The sequence below is a fragment of the Larus michahellis genome, chromosome 5 (assembly GCF_964199755.1).
Source record: "Larus michahellis chromosome 5, bLarMic1.1, whole genome shotgun sequence".
Lineage (NCBI taxonomy): Eukaryota > Metazoa > Chordata > Aves > Charadriiformes > Laridae > Larus > Larus michahellis.
Genome location: NC_133900.1, coordinates 43,419,826 through 43,442,749, shown reverse-complemented (window position 1 = coordinate 43,442,749; position 22,924 = coordinate 43,419,826). Strand labels below are relative to the sequence as shown.

The 22,924-nt window shown below is 41.1% G+C and overlaps 1 protein-coding gene across 2 annotated transcripts; it reads left to right on the top strand.

Annotated features, from left to right (window-relative positions):
• The first annotated feature begins 3,424 nt into the window (after positions 1-3,424).
• On the top strand, positions 3,425-22,270 carry TMEM192 (transmembrane protein 192). 2 transcript variants are annotated; one of them, XM_074589818.1, is made up of 6 exons: positions 3,425-3,574; positions 7,018-7,164; positions 11,328-11,592; positions 13,653-13,778; positions 18,097-18,199; positions 20,584-22,270. In XM_074589818.1, the coding sequence occupies exons 1-6, from the start codon at positions 3,530-3,532 to the stop codon at positions 20,705-20,707; spliced, it is 810 nt and encodes a 269-aa protein (XP_074445919.1). In that variant the 5' UTR covers positions 3,425-3,529; the 3' UTR covers positions 20,708-22,270. The 2 variants fall into 2 exon arrangements, with proteins under 2 accessions (XP_074445919.1, XP_074445918.1); XM_074589817.1 differs by having other exon boundaries at positions 13,644-13,778.
• Positions 22,271-22,924: the final 654 nt, after the last annotated feature.

Here is a 22,924-nt window from a genome sequence, read left to right as displayed (position 1 = left end):
GCACTGGTTCATCCCTCAGGAAGAGGCTTTCAAGTCACATGCACTAAAACGACAATGTCTGCAGAATTTGCCAGAAGATGGAAGAGGAACTGGGCAGAAGAGAATCTTACTGCATTAAAACCTTGCTTACATCGTTAAAACATCTCGCTATAAAAATTACCTATGAATCTAGTAATTAAATCAATATATCAAAACCAAAGCACAGATTGGGTGTTCTACTAAGAACAAGAGTAGACAACTTCTGTTAAGATTATATACACGTTTTAGGTAAACCGGTTGAAATTGTCAGTCGCATATTTCTAAAAAATGCAAACTGGTGTTGTGTACAGTAAATATTTATGCTTTTTGAACATTTAAACTTGCAATTTTTCCCCAACTGTATTCCTCAGTAACCTGTTGAGAACACTTAATTTTCCATTCGGTAGAAACAATACTTATGATCTATATAAAATTATACATATTCAAATGAGTGCTGGTAAATGTAAATTTCCTGGGACTTTAGAATTCTAAAACTATAGTTAGAAGAATTCATTTGTTTGATTTTATCTCAAACACTTGCCTAATGGCATGTATCACGCACACTGGATATATACATGCAAGCCACTGAACAGATGTGTTTTATAAATATACATTAGACCAAATTTCTAAATCTCTGAACAGAGATTGTTAGAAAACTGTTTCTGAACAAGCACAGAGAAATGACAACTACTTAGCAGTTGTGTTCACTTTTCAAATAGCGTGCTGCTGATATAATGTAGAAGTATATGTTTCTCACCTGACTGTACTGGATATCTGAAGAAACAGGCTAAAACCAAGATTATAGCTAGCATATAGTATTTTATGGAGACTGGCAACAGGGGGAAAAGTACTTCTGCAATTGAAATTATTATGCTAATAAAAAATGTAGTTCCTTGAGCTTGGGTGTCCAAGTGATGATTCAGATCCCTGACTTTAGGCTTCTTGGTTCCAAACTCTTTGAACAACTGTTTTAAATCACTTCTTTTCACTTCTTTGTTGTTTTTTTTTTTTTTAATTGTATCTCTTTCCCTCCTACTGTTTCCCCTCAAATATCATCCTTGCCAAATTCAGAATCCAAACCCCACAGATTAACAGACAAATACATGTGTGCATTCGTAAGTGTGCATGTACGCAAGCAAACAAAATGAGGGGAAACAAGAGAAATAAATATGCATTTCAGCATTTTCTTTGGTCATAAATCAAAGCAATAGCAGTTAAGCAATACAAAATGACGTGACTTTTTTTATAAAAGACTTAAGTGGTTCTTATTTTATTCTTCAAAAAGTTTAATGCTATTTTAAGGTGTTTTTTTAAAAGAAACTGTTACAAAGTATTATTAAATCAATATAGATTTATTTATACTAAAAAATTATTCTACCCATTGTCATTAACTGGCACTGCTATTAGCTTCTTGGCTGTGTGACTAGGTACAACACACTGCACACTAACATTTCTGGTTATTCCAGAACAGATGTGTTAACCAGAACGCAGACATTGTTGCTCCTTGCAGAACAAACAAAAGGTAAAGTCTTCATGCTTTTCAAGCTGAGCAAGAGCTCAGACAAAGGCACCATGCAGGTAAGTTGTACAGTTACACAAAGAAATGGGAAGTTCTGGCAGTCACACAGCATCCTCATAAAAAATGGCACAATCGAGTTTCAGACTGATCTATTGAGCCAGCAATATCTTTGATGTTTACTGGATCTGTGTAGATGCAGACCACACTTGCCAAGCTAACTACTTGGCAAGGCAGAACACCTTACAAAAGTAATGCCACTTACTTGAACAGCAACTAGTGAATTGTGGCGTCACTTCACTGTCACAGGAAAACTTTGTCCTCTAGTTGCTGATCAGTAGGATTTGTGTTCTTGTGAGGAAGGAAAAAAGAGGAAGCACAGTAAGGAAGAGGAAAAGAGAACATGTGGGCTGAGAAAGTGGAACTGAGCTGGCTCTTATCACAGGAGCTGGACTTAATCTTACTGAAAACAGCAAGTTTAAGGCTTGTTTTTCATTTAAGGCAGCCGCTCAGGTCGTTAAATATGTGTATCTATGTAAAACAAGAACAAATGAGTGCAAGTTACGAATGTAAATACTCTGTGTGGGAAGTTTCAGTTGGGTATTTTTCTACAAAAAGATACCCAAGAGAAGTCACAGAAACAGAGATGAAAAACTTGGGACAGCCTGAAGAAGCCCATAACTCAAAAGCAGCTTTTCACCTCTGGCACTTCTGCACTCTTTCAAGACAGGCAGTGCCACACCAGCTCTTCAGAGTCACAGCCCTGGCTTCTCTTAAATAGCACACAAAGAACAATTCCAACCTAGAGATGATACTACCTTGTTGTCTTTCAAGCCCCTGGTACAGCTTTGATCTTCTTCAGTGTCCTCACCAACACCAGCCCAGGGCTCAGGGATGGTCTCATAAAGCAAACAGAAGGTTAAGAAACATTCGCAGATGAACAGAGCACACAACAGATAATAAATATGCTGCTTTGTAAACTCATACTATGCCCACGCTTAACACTGTGTCATCCCGATCGCTCCCATTTCAGAAGAAGTCGGATAAACTAATGAAGATTACCACAGAATAACTGGAGTGATCCAGGAGTATTTGGCATACAAAAGGGTCTCAAGGAGTAATAAGACAGACATCCATAAAGTGAGTATCATGGACACCAAAAGTGGCCATAGTCTCTCTCAAGAACAAAGAGTTATACAATGAAATTAGCAGTGGGCAGGTTTTAAAGAAAATGTGTTTCTTCACAGAATATACAAACAGGCCAGAAACATCTTTCATGACTTACTATGTGCCTTGGGCATGCTAAAACTTTCCACGGCCTGAAGGGGCAACTTGGGCATGCTCATGGAGAAGATCCACTGGAAATAATTAAGTGCAGAGACTCTGTCCTTGCCTCGAGAAGTTCCTGCAAGACAAATTGTTGGCGATGGCAAGATACTCCGCAGAGCAAGCTGAAAGCGACACTTTTGGTAGCCACCTGCGGCTCTGCACTCCCACTTACGTGCCCCCCTCCCCCCGCGATGTCACCTGAGCCACCTGCCTCCCAGGGACACCAGCCCTGGGCCTGCATTAACTAGCCCCGCTTTGAAATTCAGCCCCGGGCTGCTGAGCCCACGGGACCGAGCCTCCCCGAGGGAGGGAGCGACACCCCGGGGCGGGCTCGGGGGACACAAGTTCGGACCCCGGCTGCTGGCTTGCAGGGCCCGCTCCGTGAGGTGGCAAGTCCTCATCCCTTGGGCAACAAACACGGCCCGGGCCAGTCCGGACCCACAAAGGGACACACCACGGACCCTGTTCGCGGCTGCGGCCCCCCTGCGGCTGCACCCCCCGCCCGCCCGCCGGCTGCGGCCCCGCCCCGGGGCCGGCGCTGCGGCGGGCCTCGGGCCCAATAGTGGCCGGGGCCGCTAAAGGCGGGGCGGGGCCTGCGCCAGGCCAGGCGGCGGTCGGGCCGCTGGTTAAGTGCAGGCGGGGCGGCGGTGTGGGGGGCAAGCGGAGATGGCGCTGACGGCGGGGGGGAGGCGGCGGCAGGACCTGGACAACGTGAGTGCGGGACTGGGGCGGCAGCGGCGGTTCCTCCCGGGGCGGGCGGCCAGGCTGCTGGCCGAGCACGGTGGGCGCTGCTGCGGGGGAGGCCCTCGCTTTCCGTTCCGTCTCTTCCTTCCCTCTGTTTTCTGTATGGGGCGCCGGAGGCTTCCTCCTCTTCTTCCGGGGGGGGGGCGGCGGCCGAGGCCTCTCGTAAATGGCGGTTTTGGAAGCGCAGAGGCCGCCGGGGCCGCTCCCCGGCCGGGCCGTCCCCCGCGCTGCTGGCGGGCACCGGACGCTGCCCTTCCGCAGCCGCGCTTGAAAGACCCTTCCCCCAGCAACCGAGACGGGTGGGGGGGGTGTTTTTTAATTGAGGTCGTTAATTGAATGGAGGTTGCTCGTGTAGCTTGTTTAGCTCTGGGTTATTTTTTCCCGCAGGCGGGTCCTGTGAGCGTAGTCTCTGGTTTACCCGCTGCGAGCTGGCGGGGCCGCGGCGTTTCTCTATGGATTTGGGTGTTTCCCCAGCTGGCAGCCCGGGCGGGCAGGGCTGGCTGTGGGTCTGCCTGGTCCGGCCTGCCTTCCTCCTCCGTCTCCTCCTGCTCCTCCTGGTGCTGGGCCGCCGCGGGGGCGGTCACAGGCTGGAAGCGGGTCAGGGAGCCCGGAGGCTGGAGCCATACCCTGTGCTCCTGGGAACATCAGGGCCTGACAGAGGGCCCATTTTTTTAAGGCGTTTTGGCTTCCAATAGCTGTGGCTTTAGCACATGGTAATTAAATGAAGCCTGTGTTTTATCTAATTAGGACACTTACAAGGTTTTCTTAATGTCAGAGTGACTGCATGGCATCATCGTCTCTCTTGCTTTAATTCCCCTCCTCCCTACGTTGCCTGTAATAATACCTGCTCAGGGAGGTTTTGTCGCCCCATGCTTCCTAATGCTAGCTATGTTTCAGGATGCAAAGATGAATTGTAGTTGGTCTTGCAATAAGTAACATGGACAAATATGTGCCCAGGTGGCCAAGAAGGCCAACAGCATCCTGGCCTGTATCGGCAATAGTGTGGCCAGCAGGACTAGGGAAGTGACTGTCCTCCCGTACTTGGCACAGGCGAGGCTGCACCTTGAATACTGTGTTCAGTTTTGGGCCCCTCACTACAAGAACGACACTGAGGTGCTGGAGCATGTCTGGAGAAGGGCAACAAAGCTGGTGAGGGGTCTGGAGAATAAGTCTGATGAGGAGCGGCTGAGGGAGCTGGGGTTGTTTAGCCTGGAGAAGAGGAGGCTGAGGGGAGACCTTATTGCTCTCTACAACTACCTGAAAGGAGGTTGTAGTGAGATGGGGGTCTGTCTCTTCTCCCAAGTAACAAGAGATAGGAAAAGAGGAGATGGCCTCAAGTTGTGCTAGGGGAGGTTTAGACTGGATATTAGGAAAAATTTCTCCACAACTTCTCCACTGAAAGGGCTATCAAGCATTGGAACAGGCTGCCTGGGGAAATGGTAGAATCACCATCCCTGGAAGTACTTAAAAGATGTGTAGATGTGGTGCTTAGTGACATGGTTTAGTGGGGTTTTTTGGCAGTGCTATGTTAGTGGTTGCACTTGGATGATCTTAAAGGTCCCTTCCAACCTAGACAATTCTATGATTCTGTGTTCTGATAAAGCTCTATCTGTGAAGGAGTGGGCTGATTTCTCCTGGTACTGCAGAAGCGATGAGTTCACCTGTTCCCATGAGACAAAGGATGTTGGTCTAAGGAGGATCACTGTCTTTGTGGGAGGTGTGAGCTGTTAGCTCTGCTGTTAATTCTGTGTTGTGGAGGAATGAGGCAAGATGTCTTGGCTACTGGAGTGCTGGTCCTGCACGCTTGCTTTCAGAGCTTAAAATTATACCTGGCCCTTGAAAAATGGGAGATGAGGAACAAGAGGGCATCTTTGTATTCTTGCTTCTGAATTTTATATCAGTGACATAAGAGAAGGGCCATTTGTAAACCTTTAGGTCTGCAGTAAAAGGTCATCTTAGCAGGCAGATATTTCGGCAAGGTTTTTTGCAGTCAAAGACTAGACTAATTGAAAGGTATCAAATAGGTGAGAGGCCTGTTAACACTCTTCTACGGTTCGGCAAGTGTAGCATTCACAGTACTAAAATAAAACTGCTGACTGAAATAACTCTTGATGACTAGTTCCTTAGCTGTAGGCAGCTGCCAGTAGGTGACATAACACTGGGGAGCCAATCTATATTGTCACAGTCAATAGCAAGTGTAAACCTAGGTCTAATCCCAAAACTTCTTTATCTCTATCTTGTGCTAATGGCTAAGAAGAATGACATGCCTCACTATCTTGAGGCTTATGGTGCTTTCTGTCATGGCAAGGAGAAGTCCTCAGTTCAAAAACATTCAATATCCCCGCAAACGCTGGCATGTCTCTCTTCATAGTCAGAAGTGTCTGCTCTTGTCTTCTTCTGGGCTGTGGCTGATATCACTCAGGAGAAGAGCAGTCAAAACTTGAGTTTCTTTATCTTTTGAAGCAAGCCAGTCATAGCATGGGACCCAGCAGGATGCTAAGAGGGAAACTTGAGCAGTTTGAACACTCATGGTGGCTGTGTATGTTTAGCTTAAGGTGTATTGAATGACTGTGTCCTGGCCTGGAAGGAAGAGAAATGTAGACCACTGAGGCAAGTTCCATGTCTACAAAGAAAGGTTTTTCCCCTCCACCCATTCCCCAGTCTTAGTTTTACTTTTTACTTAAAAAAAAAAAAAAAGGGGGGGGGGCAATCCGAAGATGTACTTCTAGAAACTTAGATAGCTGGAACATCTGAGTTGAATGTAAAGTCATAGCCCCAATATTTGGTGCTAACACGACAAGTAAGGGCTGCATGCTCTCTAGTAAAACCAGAGCGTGCCTTGCCCAGCACTTGGTAGCATCTTCTTCCCCCGTGAACTGCTTCTTTCTTGCCTGGCTTCAGTTTGAACTACTGCTGCAGGTGTTTTGACGTGTCAGGATCTGAATCACTTGAAACTGTTGCTGGTACACTGCAGCTGACTTTATTGCTTCTAACTGTAGTTGGATGGAAGTAAGAATAGCAGGGATTTTTGCAGTATCTGTATAAAATATGGGAGAGAGACTTTGTCACTTTTTCCATATTTTCATGTAAACATACTAATACATGTGGCCTCTCAGCAGTGATGCTCAAATACTTTTAATACATTTTAAAGAGTAAATTTCCTGAAGACTCAGTGTGATGCTGGGAGGTAGATTAGTGTCAGATTCCTCAGGGACTGAGTTCTTAGTAAAGATGTGATGAGAGTTTACCTAGAACTTAAGAGCTTGTCTCAAGATACTGACCTAGTTTGGTTTTTTTACCCCAAAGCTTGATTTGCTAAGAGGAAATTGCTCAAACTTTGTACTTTACTTTTGGAGCTTACCTGTTATTGCTCTTTGCCCCTCCCCCCCCCCCCCCGCCTTCTGTTCCAGGGTTCCTTGGAAATAACACAGAGTTTGGAAGATGATCCCCTACTGGATGCACCGCTTATTTCGTCTCATACACTGCATTCCCAACTGAGGCCAAAATTTCGTGCTATCCCAGCAGTTCTCCTGGCCAATTTTCTGTTGCTAATACATGTAAGTTTAAGAAGCGTGACTTCCTTATGGAAATTTGCTGTCTCTATTCTGAATTCTTAGTGTTCATGTTGGCAGACTTCTCCTGAGATGTGCATACACTGTTCTTCCAAACTGGTGAAGTCTTATTTGCCAATGAATCTTGATAATGTATATGCAACATGATATTTGCTGCATTCTCATTCTGATAGTTTGTCGATGCAAACATGCTACGACACATGTTGTTAGGAAGAAAAGCCTTTTAAATAGTAGTGCTTCTATGCTGTTGGAAATGTACTTCTAAAATAATATTATTGCTGTAGAATTGCTGATACTAGTTGTAGAGTTAAGATAATTTTAATGCTATGCCTTCCGGAGGCTGAACTTAATTCCACAGGGAAGACTTAAGGTATTTTCTATGGGAGCTAAACAAGTAAAGCTGGACTTGCTCCAGCTCTTTTTTTATCTTTCCATACGCTACTTTTTGCATGGTAGTGGATGGAGAGATAAAGGAATACAAATATTACCTTGTGCTCTGACTTCTAGGGATTAAGGGTGAAAAACACAGATAAAGGACAGAACTTGTACCCAACAGTTTGAAGGCCTTTTCAAGGTTGGTAAACGGAAGTAGGGAGACTCCTGTCTAGTAGTGAGCTTATCCTTGATAAGCTGAAGAGGTTTACTGTTGCTTGTGAGCATGTGGAAACCAAATGTGAAGAAGGAATGGTGAAGAGCTCTGGTCCTAAGATCTAACTGAGATGGTACTTGCATGGCACTTAGGTACATGGTTTAGTAGTGGACTTGTTAGTGTTAGGTTAACGGTTGGACTGGATGATCTGAAGGATTTTTTTCAACCTGAATGATTCCATGATTCTGTAATGCCACTAATGGTGGCCTGAAGACAGTATGTGTATAAAGCCAGAGAGCGCGCAAGACATGTATGTATGTGTTGCCAGCTATTTTAGAGCTTCATTTGATCTCAAACAAAAAATGCTGTGCCCAGTGCTCTGCAAAACATACTCTCTGCCAGGACTTTAAAAGCACATACCGACCTCTAAGGTCTCTCTTTAGGCAGCTGCATAAAGCTGTTCAAACAATATGCCCTAGCCTTCCAATTTTAAAGTAAATGTTTTGTGAGCCTCTTGGTAGTATCAAGAAATGTCCCTCTGTCTGTCAAGTAGACTTAGGAAATGCTTCTGCTGAATAAACCAAAGTTCCCAATGGCACCTGTGTATCCAGCCTTATTCCTGTCCACTACCAGAACACTGGTGCCATCCCGTTAGGTTAGCACTTGAAGTCTGCGTTACGAAGGCAGATGCTGTCATTGGTAGTAGAGCGGTAAATGTTTTTCAACCTGGCCTTGGGGCCTTACTATCTGGTACCATAACTGATGTAGCCAAATGTCAGTCACCCCAGTCTTGGGAAACTGCTGTCTCTTCTGTCCCCATCGCTTCCCCTCTCCGGCAGATGGAGAGAAGTGTGGGGAGGTGAAGAGAGAGAAAACTGCTGAGACATCTGTGAACGCACACTCTTCCAGGTAAAGTCTTGCTGCGGTTGCTGAATCTGCTGCAGTGGCCAGTTGGTCCTTGGAGCAAAATAGAGAAGTAACCTTTTCTGTTGGTGAAATACAATGTTATAATTGCCACATGAAATAGTGCTGTCTCTCTTGCTGAAAAGATGGATGGGGAAAACAAGCTTATTGAATTTCCTTCCTGTCTGCTTCTGCAAACTTGCACAAACCTTGTGGAATGTGGTGACACCAGGTTAGCTTCTGAGGCACAGCCTGCTAAAGGGACAAGTATCCTGGAGAAGTTAAGCCATCATAGTGTTATGCAGTAGAGTTGTAATGCATCTGTACAGTAATCTGTGTGTAACTTGAAGTATTTCTTCTCCACCCTCCTGTGCTAAGAAACAGGGTTAGGTGGCAAATAGCTGCTTTGGTGCAGCTGCCTAGTTATGTACAATTCTGGAGTGTGTGGGTAGGGTATGCTGGAGTGTGGTGGGGCTGGGTTTTTGAATGTCCTTCATTTTGCTAAGCCTTGCTTTTCTGCAGGCTTCTGGCTCTTATCAGGAGACTCTGGAGAGCAGTGGAAAGTGTACAGGCTAGAAATAATTTCTTTATTAACCCTGTCCATCCTTAATCCCCTCTGTGTATGCACATGTACAAAAATGAACTTAAATACTACTCCAAGAATAAATTTTTGTATATAAAAATCCACTGTATTAGGGTGAAGCACCTGTTCTTGGGCTGCCTTAAAATGTAAGCAAAACATCTTTAATAAATGACACCCTTAATGCCAACTATCTGTTTCCTCTTGTATACACTGCTGTAGTAAATTACTAGAGCTGCAATGCTAGGCTGTTCCTGCTCGCATCAGTTTAATATAGCCTTTTTCTGTACTGTACATTCCTAACACCTGGAGGGAGTAGAACAAGATGTGTTAATGGTTTAAAATGGCAAACTGAACAGTAAATGGACTAAATAAAATATGGGTTAGCTGGATAATTCTTAGCTTTGTAAGAAAAGGCAGTGATAATAGAATAAACAAATGTTTTGTTGATAAACCCTTCCTCTTATTTAACTACTTAATCTAGCTACTTAATCCATCTCAAGATAATTTGGGCTTAATTTGCATTTGAAGTAATGGTTTTACAGATAATAGAGGACACACTACTTTTTTTTTTTTCTTACCACCTTCTACCTGTCTGTTCTCTGTCCTGTCTCTTTTAGGTATTCACAGTTGTGTGAAAGTTATTCCCCTTTCTTCCTCCCTCCAATTACCTAGCTCTATTCACAACCAGAGCAAGCTAAGGGCAGTTCATATAAAGAATAATTAAGTGGTTCTGAAAGGTTAATTTCTGTGAAGAAAGCTGCTTGAGAAATGATGAAAGTATGAAAAATAAGTTCAAGGGAGCAGTGGGCTCTTCTATATTCATAGAATTAAGTATGGAAACAAAGCTAGCAAAGGAAAATCTGGCACTTCCCTCCCTCTTTAGTTCTGATGTGTTTCTATCAGTTATGAGATGCAGAACATTGGATGCTTTTTAAGCCAAATATATTTGAGGAGGTAGACTCTTGCAGACTTCAGCAAAATTGATTTTTTTTTTGTTTTGTATAGAAGCACTCGATTTACTTCTGTATTAATGGGAGCTGTTTTTGTTTTCAGTTGTTTTAAAATATGCTGATTCTGTAGAATGAATCAGGATGAGAAAGTACCGTATTTTCTTGTTTACTGAATGCAAACAGTAGAGAGAGTATTTTCTATGACAAAAACATTTTATAAAGATTTTCAAAAAGCCCTGTGTGTATACATATACCCCAGATAACGTGCACCCAAGACTCTGCCTTCTAGTTGGCCAAAAGATTGCTGATATTCACTGCTGCTGGTGAAAACTTGAAGAAAAGTCTAGAAGACAGGAAAAGTTATGGCATAATGGCACTAGTCTGAAAGGACAAGTGTATATACAGTCTGACTGATTATAGTCTGGTCATTCTGACATAAGTTCTGAGCAAAATGGAAAAATCTGATAGTAAATATACTAAAGAATGATTACCAATTGGCAAAGATGACTACCCAGTGTTAATAATTGACTCTCAGTTACTGTGATGATGTTTCACTTTTTTCTAGTGTCACAACCTGGAGATTATCTTTAATGGATTTAGTAAAGGGTTGACTTTCACTTATGAAATGTCAAGTCAGAGAAATAGAGACGGTACCAGTAAGATATGAGGCTGTCTGGCAGAGCAGTAATAAGTGTAATTGAATTAGTCTTAAAAGATGTGATTACTTTTTTTGGGGGGGGGTGGGGGGGTGGTTGCATTAAAGTAAAAAGACATGGTAAAGAGGATCCAGAAATAAGAGAAATTCACTACTAAGGGAAGACTTGGGTAACCGTGGAATTGATTTAGAGGAAATCCTGGGAAGAGTGGTGGTTCCCAGCTTTGTTCAGCTGGAGACTGGTTGCCCTCCTGGGAGACCATCACTACTTAGCAATTTCAGCTGTGTGTTCCCAGAATGACATGTAGTGGTTGAAGTAAGTGTCTGATGTTTTATGTTATCTGAACTCTAATAAAATCAATTTGGAAAGTCATGCATAATGAATAAAATACATAAGCCTGTCTTTTTTTTTTTTAATAGTAAAATGTTGACTTTAAGAATTTTCCTCTCTCTTCCTTTCTCTTCCAGGTTGCTTTTGTTGTTCTAGCATTTTTAGCAGCTATGTTTTGTTCTTACCCCAATCCAAATCAGGATAAGTGCCCTGGAAACTATACTCACCCACTTAAAGTACAGACTGTCATAATCATTGCAAAAGTAATTCTGTGGATTCTGCATGTTTTTTTTGAACGATATGTCCAGCACCACCACAGTAAAGTCAGAAGCAGAGGTTACTTCTCAATATACCGATCAACAAGACATCTAAAAAGGCTTCCGCTGCTGATACACTCCACAGGTGAAGTGACCTTGTTTTCCTGTTTGTTTTTTCTCCTAAAGCTTTAAGCTGACACAACAAAAGACTGATCAGTTTATATATAAATGTATATTATGTATTATGAACTCTTAAAAATGTGCCTTTGAGCATTTATAAACTATATTTATTTTAGTCAGGTGGACGTCCTGACTGACCTTTTTGGCCTGCCAGATGCATGTTGTAAAGAACTCTTTGTAGTGGAAAAATGCCCACAAGTAAGTGCGAGGTTGAGTAAAACATCTAGTCATTTGCATCTAGTCTTCAGCCATAAAATGCTCGGCCAGCAAGGTCTGTTTGGCTGCTAGTGATCTTGATTTGCATACTCATTTGCCTAATTGGATATGTGGCAAGACTGCCAGTCCTTCCAAGAAGTGTGCTACTCTTCTTTTCAAGCTCAGCAATTCAAGTAGAAATGGGTGAATTGTCTATTGCTCAACAGCTGTCTGAAATCAGTAGAATAAGAAGTTTCTTAATCTCCAGCGAGGCTATGTGTAATATTCGGCTCTACTTCTTACTCCCTTTTTCTATTCCTATGGATAAAGGGTGGAGCATGAGAGTGGTTTAATTATGTATTCTGCAACATCACTGGCCAGTGAAGCTGGAAGTGTTGGTAAAGTTAGCTGGTGTAGCTGTTCTAACAAACTACTTCAAACAAATATAAAATCCATAGCCCATCTAACTTGAGGGGATTTTTCGCGCAGAAATAACAGGGGGAAAGGGAACAGTGGTTGCTTTTACGGTATTTTTGCCTCTTCTAATCCCACCTCCGTTCTGCAAATCTTCTGAATAACTAGAGTAGAAAATTTTTCACCAGAATTGGTAAGTTAGATATTCCTGCTTTCTACAAAACCCTAGCTTTCATCCTGTCCCGTCACTGCAAGAGCTAGTTACCTTGATGAATGTGCAAAACTTCAGGCTACGGCCACTAGGTAGAGCTCTGAAGATAAAGATGTGTTTAGAGTGCAGTGTGACAAAATCGGGTTACAGCAGGCTTAAGGATGTTTCAAAAGACAGTAAAAGGACTGTTTCTGCCTATTGCAATGTAATGTGGAATATTTAGCCCTGTCTTCAGTCTTAGATGGAGCCCCATTCTCCCCTACCAGACAAACTCTGGGCATGTGTAAATGTTCGGCTACAATCCGTTGTGTGCTGTGGACTTTTGATGTAAAATCTCCTGTAGCTCAGAAGGTGGTTATCTCCGTTACTGCGAACTCTTTGCTATGCTAATTGCTGCCGGTACCACTTCCATCCTGACAGTTCCATTGCCTAATGTAGTACGAAAGAGAACTGGACAGTCCCCTAGCTACATTAGTGGTCTTAATACACTTAGTGCTTTATTCAGGCGCTGGTTATAGCATTTCTACAGGAAAGGAAAGAACATTTAACACTGTATCGGAGAAGAGGGTATGTAAAGAATTAAGAATGTGTGTAGGTCTGTATTTCAACACTTGCTGCACTTGACCAATTGTGCTTATTTCAGTTAAACTTTCAATGAATTGCAAGTATTAAAATAATAACTGGAAGCCTGTGCAAGTATCTCCCTGTGAAAGAAAGGTGTTTGCTTTTATGCTCTTACTGGAGTACACTCAAATCCACCATTTGAAGGAAAACACCCTCTCATTTTAATTTGGCTGATGTGACCTTTTAGGAATTGAAAGAAATTAATAGTCTTCAAGCAGTTTGTGGATGGATGGCAGGAATAAGGCTAGAAACTGATTAAGCCCACACAGTTACATTGGGTATTTCTAGTCCGCTTCTTCCACTCTTGTTTTTAAGTGAGAAAAATTGATAAAGAAATTCATAATTCTCTACCATTATAGTCAAATACTGAAATTAAACCTCGCTTTGCTGCCAGCAGTTTTGAGTTTGTATCACCTGTGTTAAGGAAATTAGCAAAAGAGGCAAGTATGAAATGGAAAAGCATTATTGAAATGTTGCAACCTCATGCAGATACCAGCGATGAGAGAGTACTAAGTTATTTTTGACAGCTAATGAAACTGTTACACCTGTAAAACATAACACTTGTTTTCTAGGTAATACAGCCCTGCTTTTGATTCTGTCAACGCAGCATTCCTTTCCTGATCACAGTAAAGTGTACCTGTATCTTATCCTGGGAGTCCTGGGCCTGGAGCTGATTAGCTCTCTGACATGCTTAGTGATTTACACAGGTGAGAGGCAGTTTTTGCTTTCTTGAGTGAGACTTGTCATAGCTGCTACTCAACTGTTTGGTTGCCCTCACAGTAGCTCGCTTCAGGTACTGCAAGGTATTTAATTACAGCTATAAATACAGAATGATTCTGTGCTTGTAGGAGAAGTAAGGCAAATCCAAAAGAAAGGGGAAGGTTGTCAGGCTTGATTTGGTCTCCAGGTGCTGCTAAATTAAAAGCTCTGTGTTACCTCAAACCTGTTGATCCAATGAAGTGGCAATAAATGCGTAATTGTTGCAAAAGTGTCCTGTGAACAAGCTTGTCTATTTAGCAGTGTGTTCTCAAATGGGTGCACCACAAGCTGCGAAGCAATAAAAGCTAGCTGGCTTTAATGGGACTGTATCTGGGATTTACATGTGGGACTTGCATAATTGATGGCGTGATGTGCCTTACTTGCCAGACTCTTTCCCTGGTCCCACCCCAAAAGCGTCAGTTCCTCTTTGTCACTAAAGTGGAAGATTCCCTCTAAGGAATGTTAAAATAAAAATATGACTCTTGCAATCTGTGCTAATACTAAAATGAGATATTGCTTCATAAAACTGAGGCATTGCTTTGTACTGTCACTGTTAGCTTGTAAGATTATCTGCTTTTAGATTTGGTTTAAATTACCAAAACTTGATAAGCCTCTTTCCATTATATTATTGCAGAACTATCTAAACTGTTGATTAATAAATGCTTGAACCAAATAGTTTTCTCTGATAATCTCATCTTAAAAACTATTTGGGTTTATGGCTTGCATTAACTCAAATTAAAACAGTTGTGTTAAAAAAAAAAAACACAACAATGAAAAGGTACAAGACACTAAAAAATGCAATTATTTTTGTTGTCCAAAGAAAACATGATCTTTACTGTGAAGTCTATATCTGTTTAGATGATACAGAATTCCTGCTCTTGAGTTAGTTTATACTCCTCCTTCTGAGATGCAGCTTTCTGATTATTCACAGCTACAAACAAGGACATGGCACCTTAGCTAAGTAGCCTCAATAGCACTGGTTTCCTGGAGGGGTAACACCAACAAAAACAATGTGGAAAAACTTAGTTTGCTCCTGACTTCTAATCAAACAGGAGGAAGGAGGGTGGAAATACCTTCTTCAGGACTGCATGAAGCTTAAAGTAAAAGACATTTCTATGGTGGTCAGTATTTGCATTAATTGATGTCTTTTGTGGTTTCATAATTAATCTAGGATGTCTTTTGGAGAAGAAAACTTTGGTATGTTCTTAGTAATGTAATAACACACAGAGAAATAGCGCCAAGTAACTTGGTCATAAAAATACAATCTTTTATTGACTCTCCTGCAATAACGTTGAAATTAAAATGCAACAAGAAATAAGGTCCCATTCTAAACTGCATCCTCCTCTTACAACTGTGCCAGGGCCTGAATGCTGTCGGCTTGTCAGGCGTTCCCCTGAACAGACCAGCATGGCTCAAGTAGACTAACTGTCCTTTGGAGGAGTAAAGGCAATGAGGAGGGAACACAAGCATAGTAGTCCTAGAGAACTATTCCAAGAATGCTGGAAATCATCCTTTTTTGCATAGGCATACTTAACTTTCCTGGGAAACTCAGGAAATAAGAAATAAATTGCAAAACTTTAATAGAACACCAGGAATTCCAGTGAAATGTTATTTCTTATCCTGAGGCCTCCTTGACCTCCAAGAACTACACTGTGTGTCTCTTACCCTGGCAGAAAAGTAAGAGTAACTGCAAGAAAGTTGATCTTTGTAGCAGTAAGGTCTGAGCCTGGACTTCCGTAAGAGCTCTCAAACTATCTTTCTGCTTATTTGTCACCAAAAGGGTCTCGTTTCCTAGCTTGTACTGTGTCAGTTCCTGTGTCTATCAAATCCATTAGCCAACTTACACTGGGAAGCTGCGGGATGCAATATTTTGCTTTCCCACTCTGAAGGCAGCTTGAAGAGAAGGATCCAGTGATCCTGGAACCAAAGTGAAGGAGGGACAGAGCTGCATTGTGAGGAAGGAGTAGAGCAGTCTCTTTTTATTTTCTCAGACGCCCCAAAACAATAGTCTACGTTTCATGCTCTAAAGCTTGGTGTAGAAAACTAGGGTTAATTTTTATGTAACTTAATACTTGCTTCAAGAAGGGGAAGACCTCCAGTCACCCTAGGTTTCCTTTTCCAGTGAGCAGTGTAACTTGCTTTCCAGTTTTCCATCCCAGTGCATGTTGAGGTAAGCTAAGAGACTGCTTGCATGTCCGTCTCCCATGTAGTGGTGGGTTTTTAACATTTTAAGAATCAAATTAAAGCTCTACTGAAACAAAACAAATTTATTTGGCCAATTTTGAAAATAGCCTGAGTATCTGTAGTAATAGTGATGCTCAGGTAATTTTTTTTTTTTTCCTCTCAAACAGCAGAGTATGTAACTGGAAGCACAAAGCTTCTTTAATAGGATAATTTTAAGGGCAATTCTCTGCTCGGGGATGGAGTCCCCCTCTCTAAGGCACGCACTTAGCAGATACCACTTACTGTTAAGGCAGTATCAGCTAATGTAGCTGGGCAACAATGGGGAACTAAGGTCACTTTATACTAGCAACTCATGATCAACCTCTTCCTTGTCTTAGTAGATTACTCCTAAATTTTGGAGGGAAGGTAGCACCGGTTAATACATTGTTTCTTCACTGTGGAATAATTATTTCTTTACTACAATGGGGTATAAATGCTTATCTGTAGAAGGTTCATGTACCTGACTTATTTTCATATAAATATTACTCCCTCACAAAGGGAAGTGGTGTCATAGAATACCTGATTGTAATTCTGGATATTTCTTCTTGCTTGTTGTGCATCACACAATTCATTAAAAAAAAAAGCTCCAATGTCCCATGAAGTACAACTGCCTTTCTTAAAGTCTCCATTTAGCAGTGTGTCAGCATGTATATATAGCAGTAGGATGCAGAGGCAGAGATTCAGAAATCTACAAGGAATTGCTGTGATTGACCTATAAGACTTGACATACATAAATTGTTCAAGTGAGGTAAATGTGCATAGAATGAAGTATGATACAGACAGCTCTAAATGTCAGCTTACTATTGTAAGTTAGTTATTGATAGGATAGGGAGTCAAGCTTTAAAAGGTTTGCTAAATATATGTATTTAATGACTTTCTTACATACTTCTAATATCACTTGAATAAAAGACTAACATTCCCACAAACAACATATGTTGGGAATTCCACTTCCATTCCTTCATGGCTTTATTTGTAGAGAAATACAGTCACAGAAATAACTAACCTTTGAGCCGAACTTGTAGTTGACCTCTGGAGGGTCTTAGCATTGTTTTAGCAGGGTGGCCTGTAATAAACCCCACAATGTTATTGACTTGTATGGACAGTCTTTCTCTGCTGCAGTAGTGTGGATTTCTCACAGAGCCAGACTGTAGTGGTTTTTGTGGCATTAGATGTATTGCTTCACGAGCAGCCCTAACTGCGGAGTCCAGAATGCATACTCCGGATCTCAGTATATTCCCTTAATCAGAATCTGACGTTGAACGGCTTCAAATACTTTCAGCTTCCTTCCAGAAATAATGCAGAGGGTGCCTACAGCTTCTCCCACACCCACCCATCCACATTCCATACCTGTTAAATCTAATCGTAAACTTTATTCACAGGTGCCCAGGAATGACTTCTGGTTTTGATAGCCAACATTACAAGGTTCACAATGTGAAGCTGATTGCAGAACTGCTCTGGTTTGAATACTTAATGGCTTTCTGTAGCAAGTCTGCCCTAGTTTTAGAGCAGGCAGACAAGCTGCTGCTTCATCACAGGTAGTCTAGTTAAAATAGTATTTATCAAAGAGCTTAAATTAGGAGTTCTGACCTAGATACCAGTATCAAAACTTTTTACAAGTTCTTTATGGCATGTGGCTTAATTTGTAGCCTGGATTTGGAGACTGAATCTCAGTACCCTCTCAATTCAGTTAAGGTTTCACCCTCTTTGAGGTGACAGATTAAATTTTGCAGATGTTAAGCAGTATGTTCAAGCTTCCTCTTTAAACAGCAGGACCAGGGAAAAACGAACAAACAAAGAACAAACAAGAACCCACCACCACCACTAACTTACAATCAAAGCCATTCCAGAAATGAGCGGAGATAGATTCTTTTTCTTTCCTTCCTCCCCACTCCCTAGTTTCCCTTATCTTTCCATCTCCTATCCTAAGGCAATCTTATAATGATCTGTTACAGATTATTTTTTTATTATTTTTACCTTAGAGCCTGGTGATAACACCTTTCTGTTTTGGTTGCTTTCCAACTAACTTATAAAACTTTGTTGCAGTGAAAATAAGCAACTTCAATCGTGCGAAGCCAAGACCTGACATAATTGAAGAAGAAAAGATGTATGCCTACCCTAGCCACATTACCTCAGAAGTTGGATTCAGGTAAGATTTTCTGTATTAATCTTGTGCTGTGTTCAGCCATAGTATATAGGTAACACTGACTAATGTAATTGCATTACTTCCTGTGGACTTGCATATAATCTTAAATCTGTCAACCAAAGCAGAGGTAAGAGTCATAGTTTTGAAGGAAACGATATGCTTAAGGCTTTTATTTTACGCGCACAGGTGAGAAGTAGTACAAACTTGGACTTTCTATGAAGTAATGGCAATTTATTATGATACAGAAACCCTCAAACATGAGGACAGAAATGATTTGACCATTTATGGCTGGTTCCATGAATCTTTAACATGCTATAAATAACTGTGTTTAATCTGTGTTAGTTGACTTTATATGGGAGTTTGAGGAGAGATACTGGTGTCTTACACTTTTACTTAAAGTATGTCTGCAGAAGCCTAGCTTCTTCAGCCAGTTTCAGGCAAGGAAATATATTGTGGGCAGCTGATAGATGAAGAAAAATTTGGAGCTTTGTTCTATGCCAGCAGTTGAATATGAGATTCCAACAAGGGATTTGGAATATATTTCCAGTGTGGGAGGGAACTTTAAAGGTGGCTGTGGCACTTGGGAGGTAAGGAAGTTATCAGTGAGACAGAGAAGCTATCTAACACTTGCCTCATAAGAACTGAGACTTATTGTTTGTCTTTTGTGTACCTTCTGACTTATTGAACATCTTCCAGTTGCTGAAATGAGTTTAGTGTGACTTAACAAAAACCAGTCGTCAAAACTAACATGGATTTCCATATAAGAATTTACCTAGAAATTTTCCATTACAGTATGACTTGCTTCTGTATGTATGCCTTAGTAAAAAGTTGAAGTGCAGAGATGACTAATACTTAGGCACTTCCCCTGGTGTCACAAATGCAGCACGCACATGCTTTTCTGGAACTTGGAAGTAGATGTCCAGGATACAGGAAGGATTTAGAGTTGTCTTGAATTTTGATACAATGTCTGACTTCCATCTTGATTTAAACACCATGGTGAATGCATGGTAGACCTCATTCCTTTCTTGTTCAGCTTCTCCCCTGAGAAATTCTCAAATACCCAGAGAATGAGTCTGCAACAATGACCAGCTGAGGAAAAGACTCTGATTTTTTGATTAAAGAGTGCAAACTTCCTGTGAGAACTGATTGCAAAACAGTTATTTTAATTCAGCTCTATACAACTCTGACTCTCTTTCCCTTGAGAGTTAAGGTCTATTGAAAAGTGAATCCTGTCAGCCCTTCAGTTGACCCTGGTTATAAGAATGTTTTTTGAATATTATGACCTCTACAACCTAAGCTACTGATCAGGACTTCTTCTGGTGCTTTAAGTTGGTAGTGCAGATTACTAGTTAAGGTTGCAAGCTTGCTGTCTGCAAAACCCGTTTTCTTTATTTTTTCCAGTTTAACTAAAGTAGATTTTTAATTGGCCCTAAGCTTTTTTTCTAATCTAACAATCCGCCTCAGCACTTTCTAAGAACTATGAAAAGGGCAATGTTCTTCCACAACATGCTGCAAGGCTGAGGAACAACTTTCTAAGCACCAAGATGCTCACATGCATACTAAAAGGGCAGATTCCCAAGTCATCTATGAAGACACAATGTGGAAGGGAAGACTGGAATCTGCTCAGGCATCAGTATTTATTTATTCTTGCTGTATTCTTAAAAGTTCCTAATTATAGATTTGACAAAATTCTGTACTTTTACAGATTTTTCTCAATTAACTTGGCTTTACTTAATGTTGCAGTTTTACCATCCTAGTTAAAATGAAAGACGCCTGAAAGCTGGAGATATTTGAAGCGGGAGGTTAGTTTTACATGAGGTCGTAGACCTGAAATAGCACAACTGTTTGGTGCTGATGCTGTTATGATATTGTGACAGACAGTATCAGTGTATATAATACTACATCATATATGTTGCTGCAGGTTAATCAAGAAACTTCCGTCTTAAACAGCTTATGATCCCCACAGCTGAATAAAAATACTATGCCTGCTAAAATAAGCATCCTAATGTATTTCAAAAAGGTGCCATGGATTTCTTAGTACAATTCTAGGATGTTGTCTGGCTCACTAACTTTGAGTTTGTTAAACAGTAAAAACCCTCATACTATAAATTTTCGGTAACTGCCTAGCAGGAAATAGGTAACTCAATTATGTATACATGGCAAGAAGTTTAGCCAAACTTTCTTCTCTTCCTGCCCTCTCATGCAAAATGGAGGTTAAATATAAAGGTGTCGTAGATTGCCTCTTCCCTCAATAGGTAGTTGAGATCAACAAAAGTAAAACTGAAGGAAGCAACTTGTTTAAATATTTGTTAACCATCTCTGACACTTTGTATGTTAGAAAGCTGCTGTCGCTTATTGAAACCCATATTGACTTTTTTTATTTCAAGGGAAAATTCAAGTTTAGAAGAGATAGTTGAGAAGCAAGGAGATGTAATAGAGTATCTTCAGCGACACAATGCACTGCTCAGCAAGAGACTATTGGCACTAACTTCTCAGCAAATCAAAACTTAACAGCATTTGGAAAACTGCTGCTGGAGCTCTGGAGGGAACATGAGGTAACGTAATACCAAGACTGATTTGTACAGATGACACTTCTTCTATCATCTTTCACATTTTGAAACAGAACAGCTGGAAGGAAGAGCTCTGCATATACTATAAACCTGTTACAACTGGACACTGGCTCTCTTCAAATCATCAGTTCAGAAAAAAAGTTCTGGAGTTTCAAGGATTTTTAATTCCTAATAGGTTAAAGTTGGATCTGAGGTAATGGTTTAACTCTGTTCAGTTGTTACTATTATTTTGTACTGTTGTAACCGTTAAGCTTCCAACTACCAAAGTATTTTATATTTCTATATACAAACTTTTTCTCTAGAAAAATCTGACTTTGCAAAGGGTTTGTCTTCAGTTTCTAGTGCTGAAGCTGGGAGTAGGTGTGTTCTGTTACTGAGTCCCATTACTTCCAGTGTTAGCGATGGCGTACTTCAATAATCCTATACAAAGTAGATACTTGCTTTCTAGATTGTTCTTCTTTTCTCCTCTGTCAAGAAAAGGAATTAAACTGTTGCCTGTGCCAATGGGGAAATCTGGCATCCAATTTAGGATTTAAAAAGTGGTGGGTGCCCCAAAATGGCAAATCTTGCATATAAGTGTGTTGTACAAAACAATGTCATGATAAGCAATTGAGCAGTTGTTTGGAATTCTGCCTTTAAAACCTATAAGAGGGATCTTCAGGGATGATGACTTTCGTGCTACTAGGAGTCTGTGTCAGTGAATAATCAACAAGATTCCTACTCTGCCGACTGGACTACCCTAATGCAAAAATACTTGAGTAAGCTTTTTCATTGACCTGGTAACTAACTTGTGTTGAATGGGTTTAAAGATCCTGTTAAAGATGCATCAGTTACAGGCATCCTTGCTCTTTACTTTGATTCTTCAAAAAACGTCAGCGTCTTGATTCAAAAGCTAAAACGGTGGATGTGGGGAAGTGAAAACCAGCAGAAGACGGAAAGGTCTTCTAGGAGTTGTAGAAACATGAATTTTTGGTCTCTTTCATGGCTTTACTGGGAAGGCTGGTAAGAGAACCATTCTGTTCTGGGTACTACTTTGTCTACCGATGTAGACTAAGAATTATTTTAGAAGCCAATACCTCTTTGTGGGGCGACAGGGTAACCACTAGTCAAAACTGGGAAGAAGGGTGTCATGAGGAGTAGTCTTGTAGATGAATATAAGAAAAACAAAAGAAAATTAATCCATCCTACTCTGGTTCTAGGGCACAACTTTAGGAAAAAAAAAAATAAACTGTTTAGTATGCAACAAACATGGGGGTTGTTTCATTTAAAGGAAAACAATAAACATTGGAGGTTTTGCTGCTATCCAACACTAAACTGTTCTCCTTAACTGTTTTTTCTTGAAAATGCAACCAGGATTTTATAGTATACATGTGAAGAATACAAATGTTTTTGGTTTTAGAACTTAGGTTTTGTTGTGATTGTGTATATCAATTTATATTTCTATGAAGAGCAGTAAAATGTGACTGTGAAGTTCATGCACAATAAATGCAACTAAGGAAAGGTGTGAATTCTGTCCTTTCTAAGCTCATGTACAGCTGCTTAAGACTGTTCCAACAGGCAATCTGTGCAGATTTTCTGTTATGCTGAGGTTCTCACAGCATGGTTTTGGCACTTAAAACTAGCTAAAACCTATGGCAAGGATAGCTGTGCACTTGTTTTGAAGCTTCAAGTTTAGTTTTATCCTCTTTCCTGGGTAATGTTTTTCCATTGCACTTCAGCCTTTCCCTGCTACTCCTGTTTCTCTCCAACATAGAGGAATCGGCTGCATAATGTGGCAGAACAACTTTACGGTATTTTGAGGGCGTTGGTCATACCCTCCTCCTCTCCTTTGTGGCTGCTTAAGGTGAAACTTGGGATTAACCAGCAGTATTGCCTTCTGTGGAACAGGGCAAGTGCGGGTTGCCATGTGTGAGCACGTGTTATCTCATGCCCTTTGTAAGTCATAGCTCTGTAAGTACACAAATGATTAACAACTTGCAACATATCTTTATCATACCCACACTGTATCTTGATTTCTTCCTTATCATACCCACACCCTGTCTTGAATTTCTTAGTATATTTAAGCTTCTGGGAAAAAATGGCTTTTCACACTTGTACAGGCTCCAAATAGGCACCAGCCCTCCTCACTACTCCTCCGTGAACCCTTTCTATGCTCTGT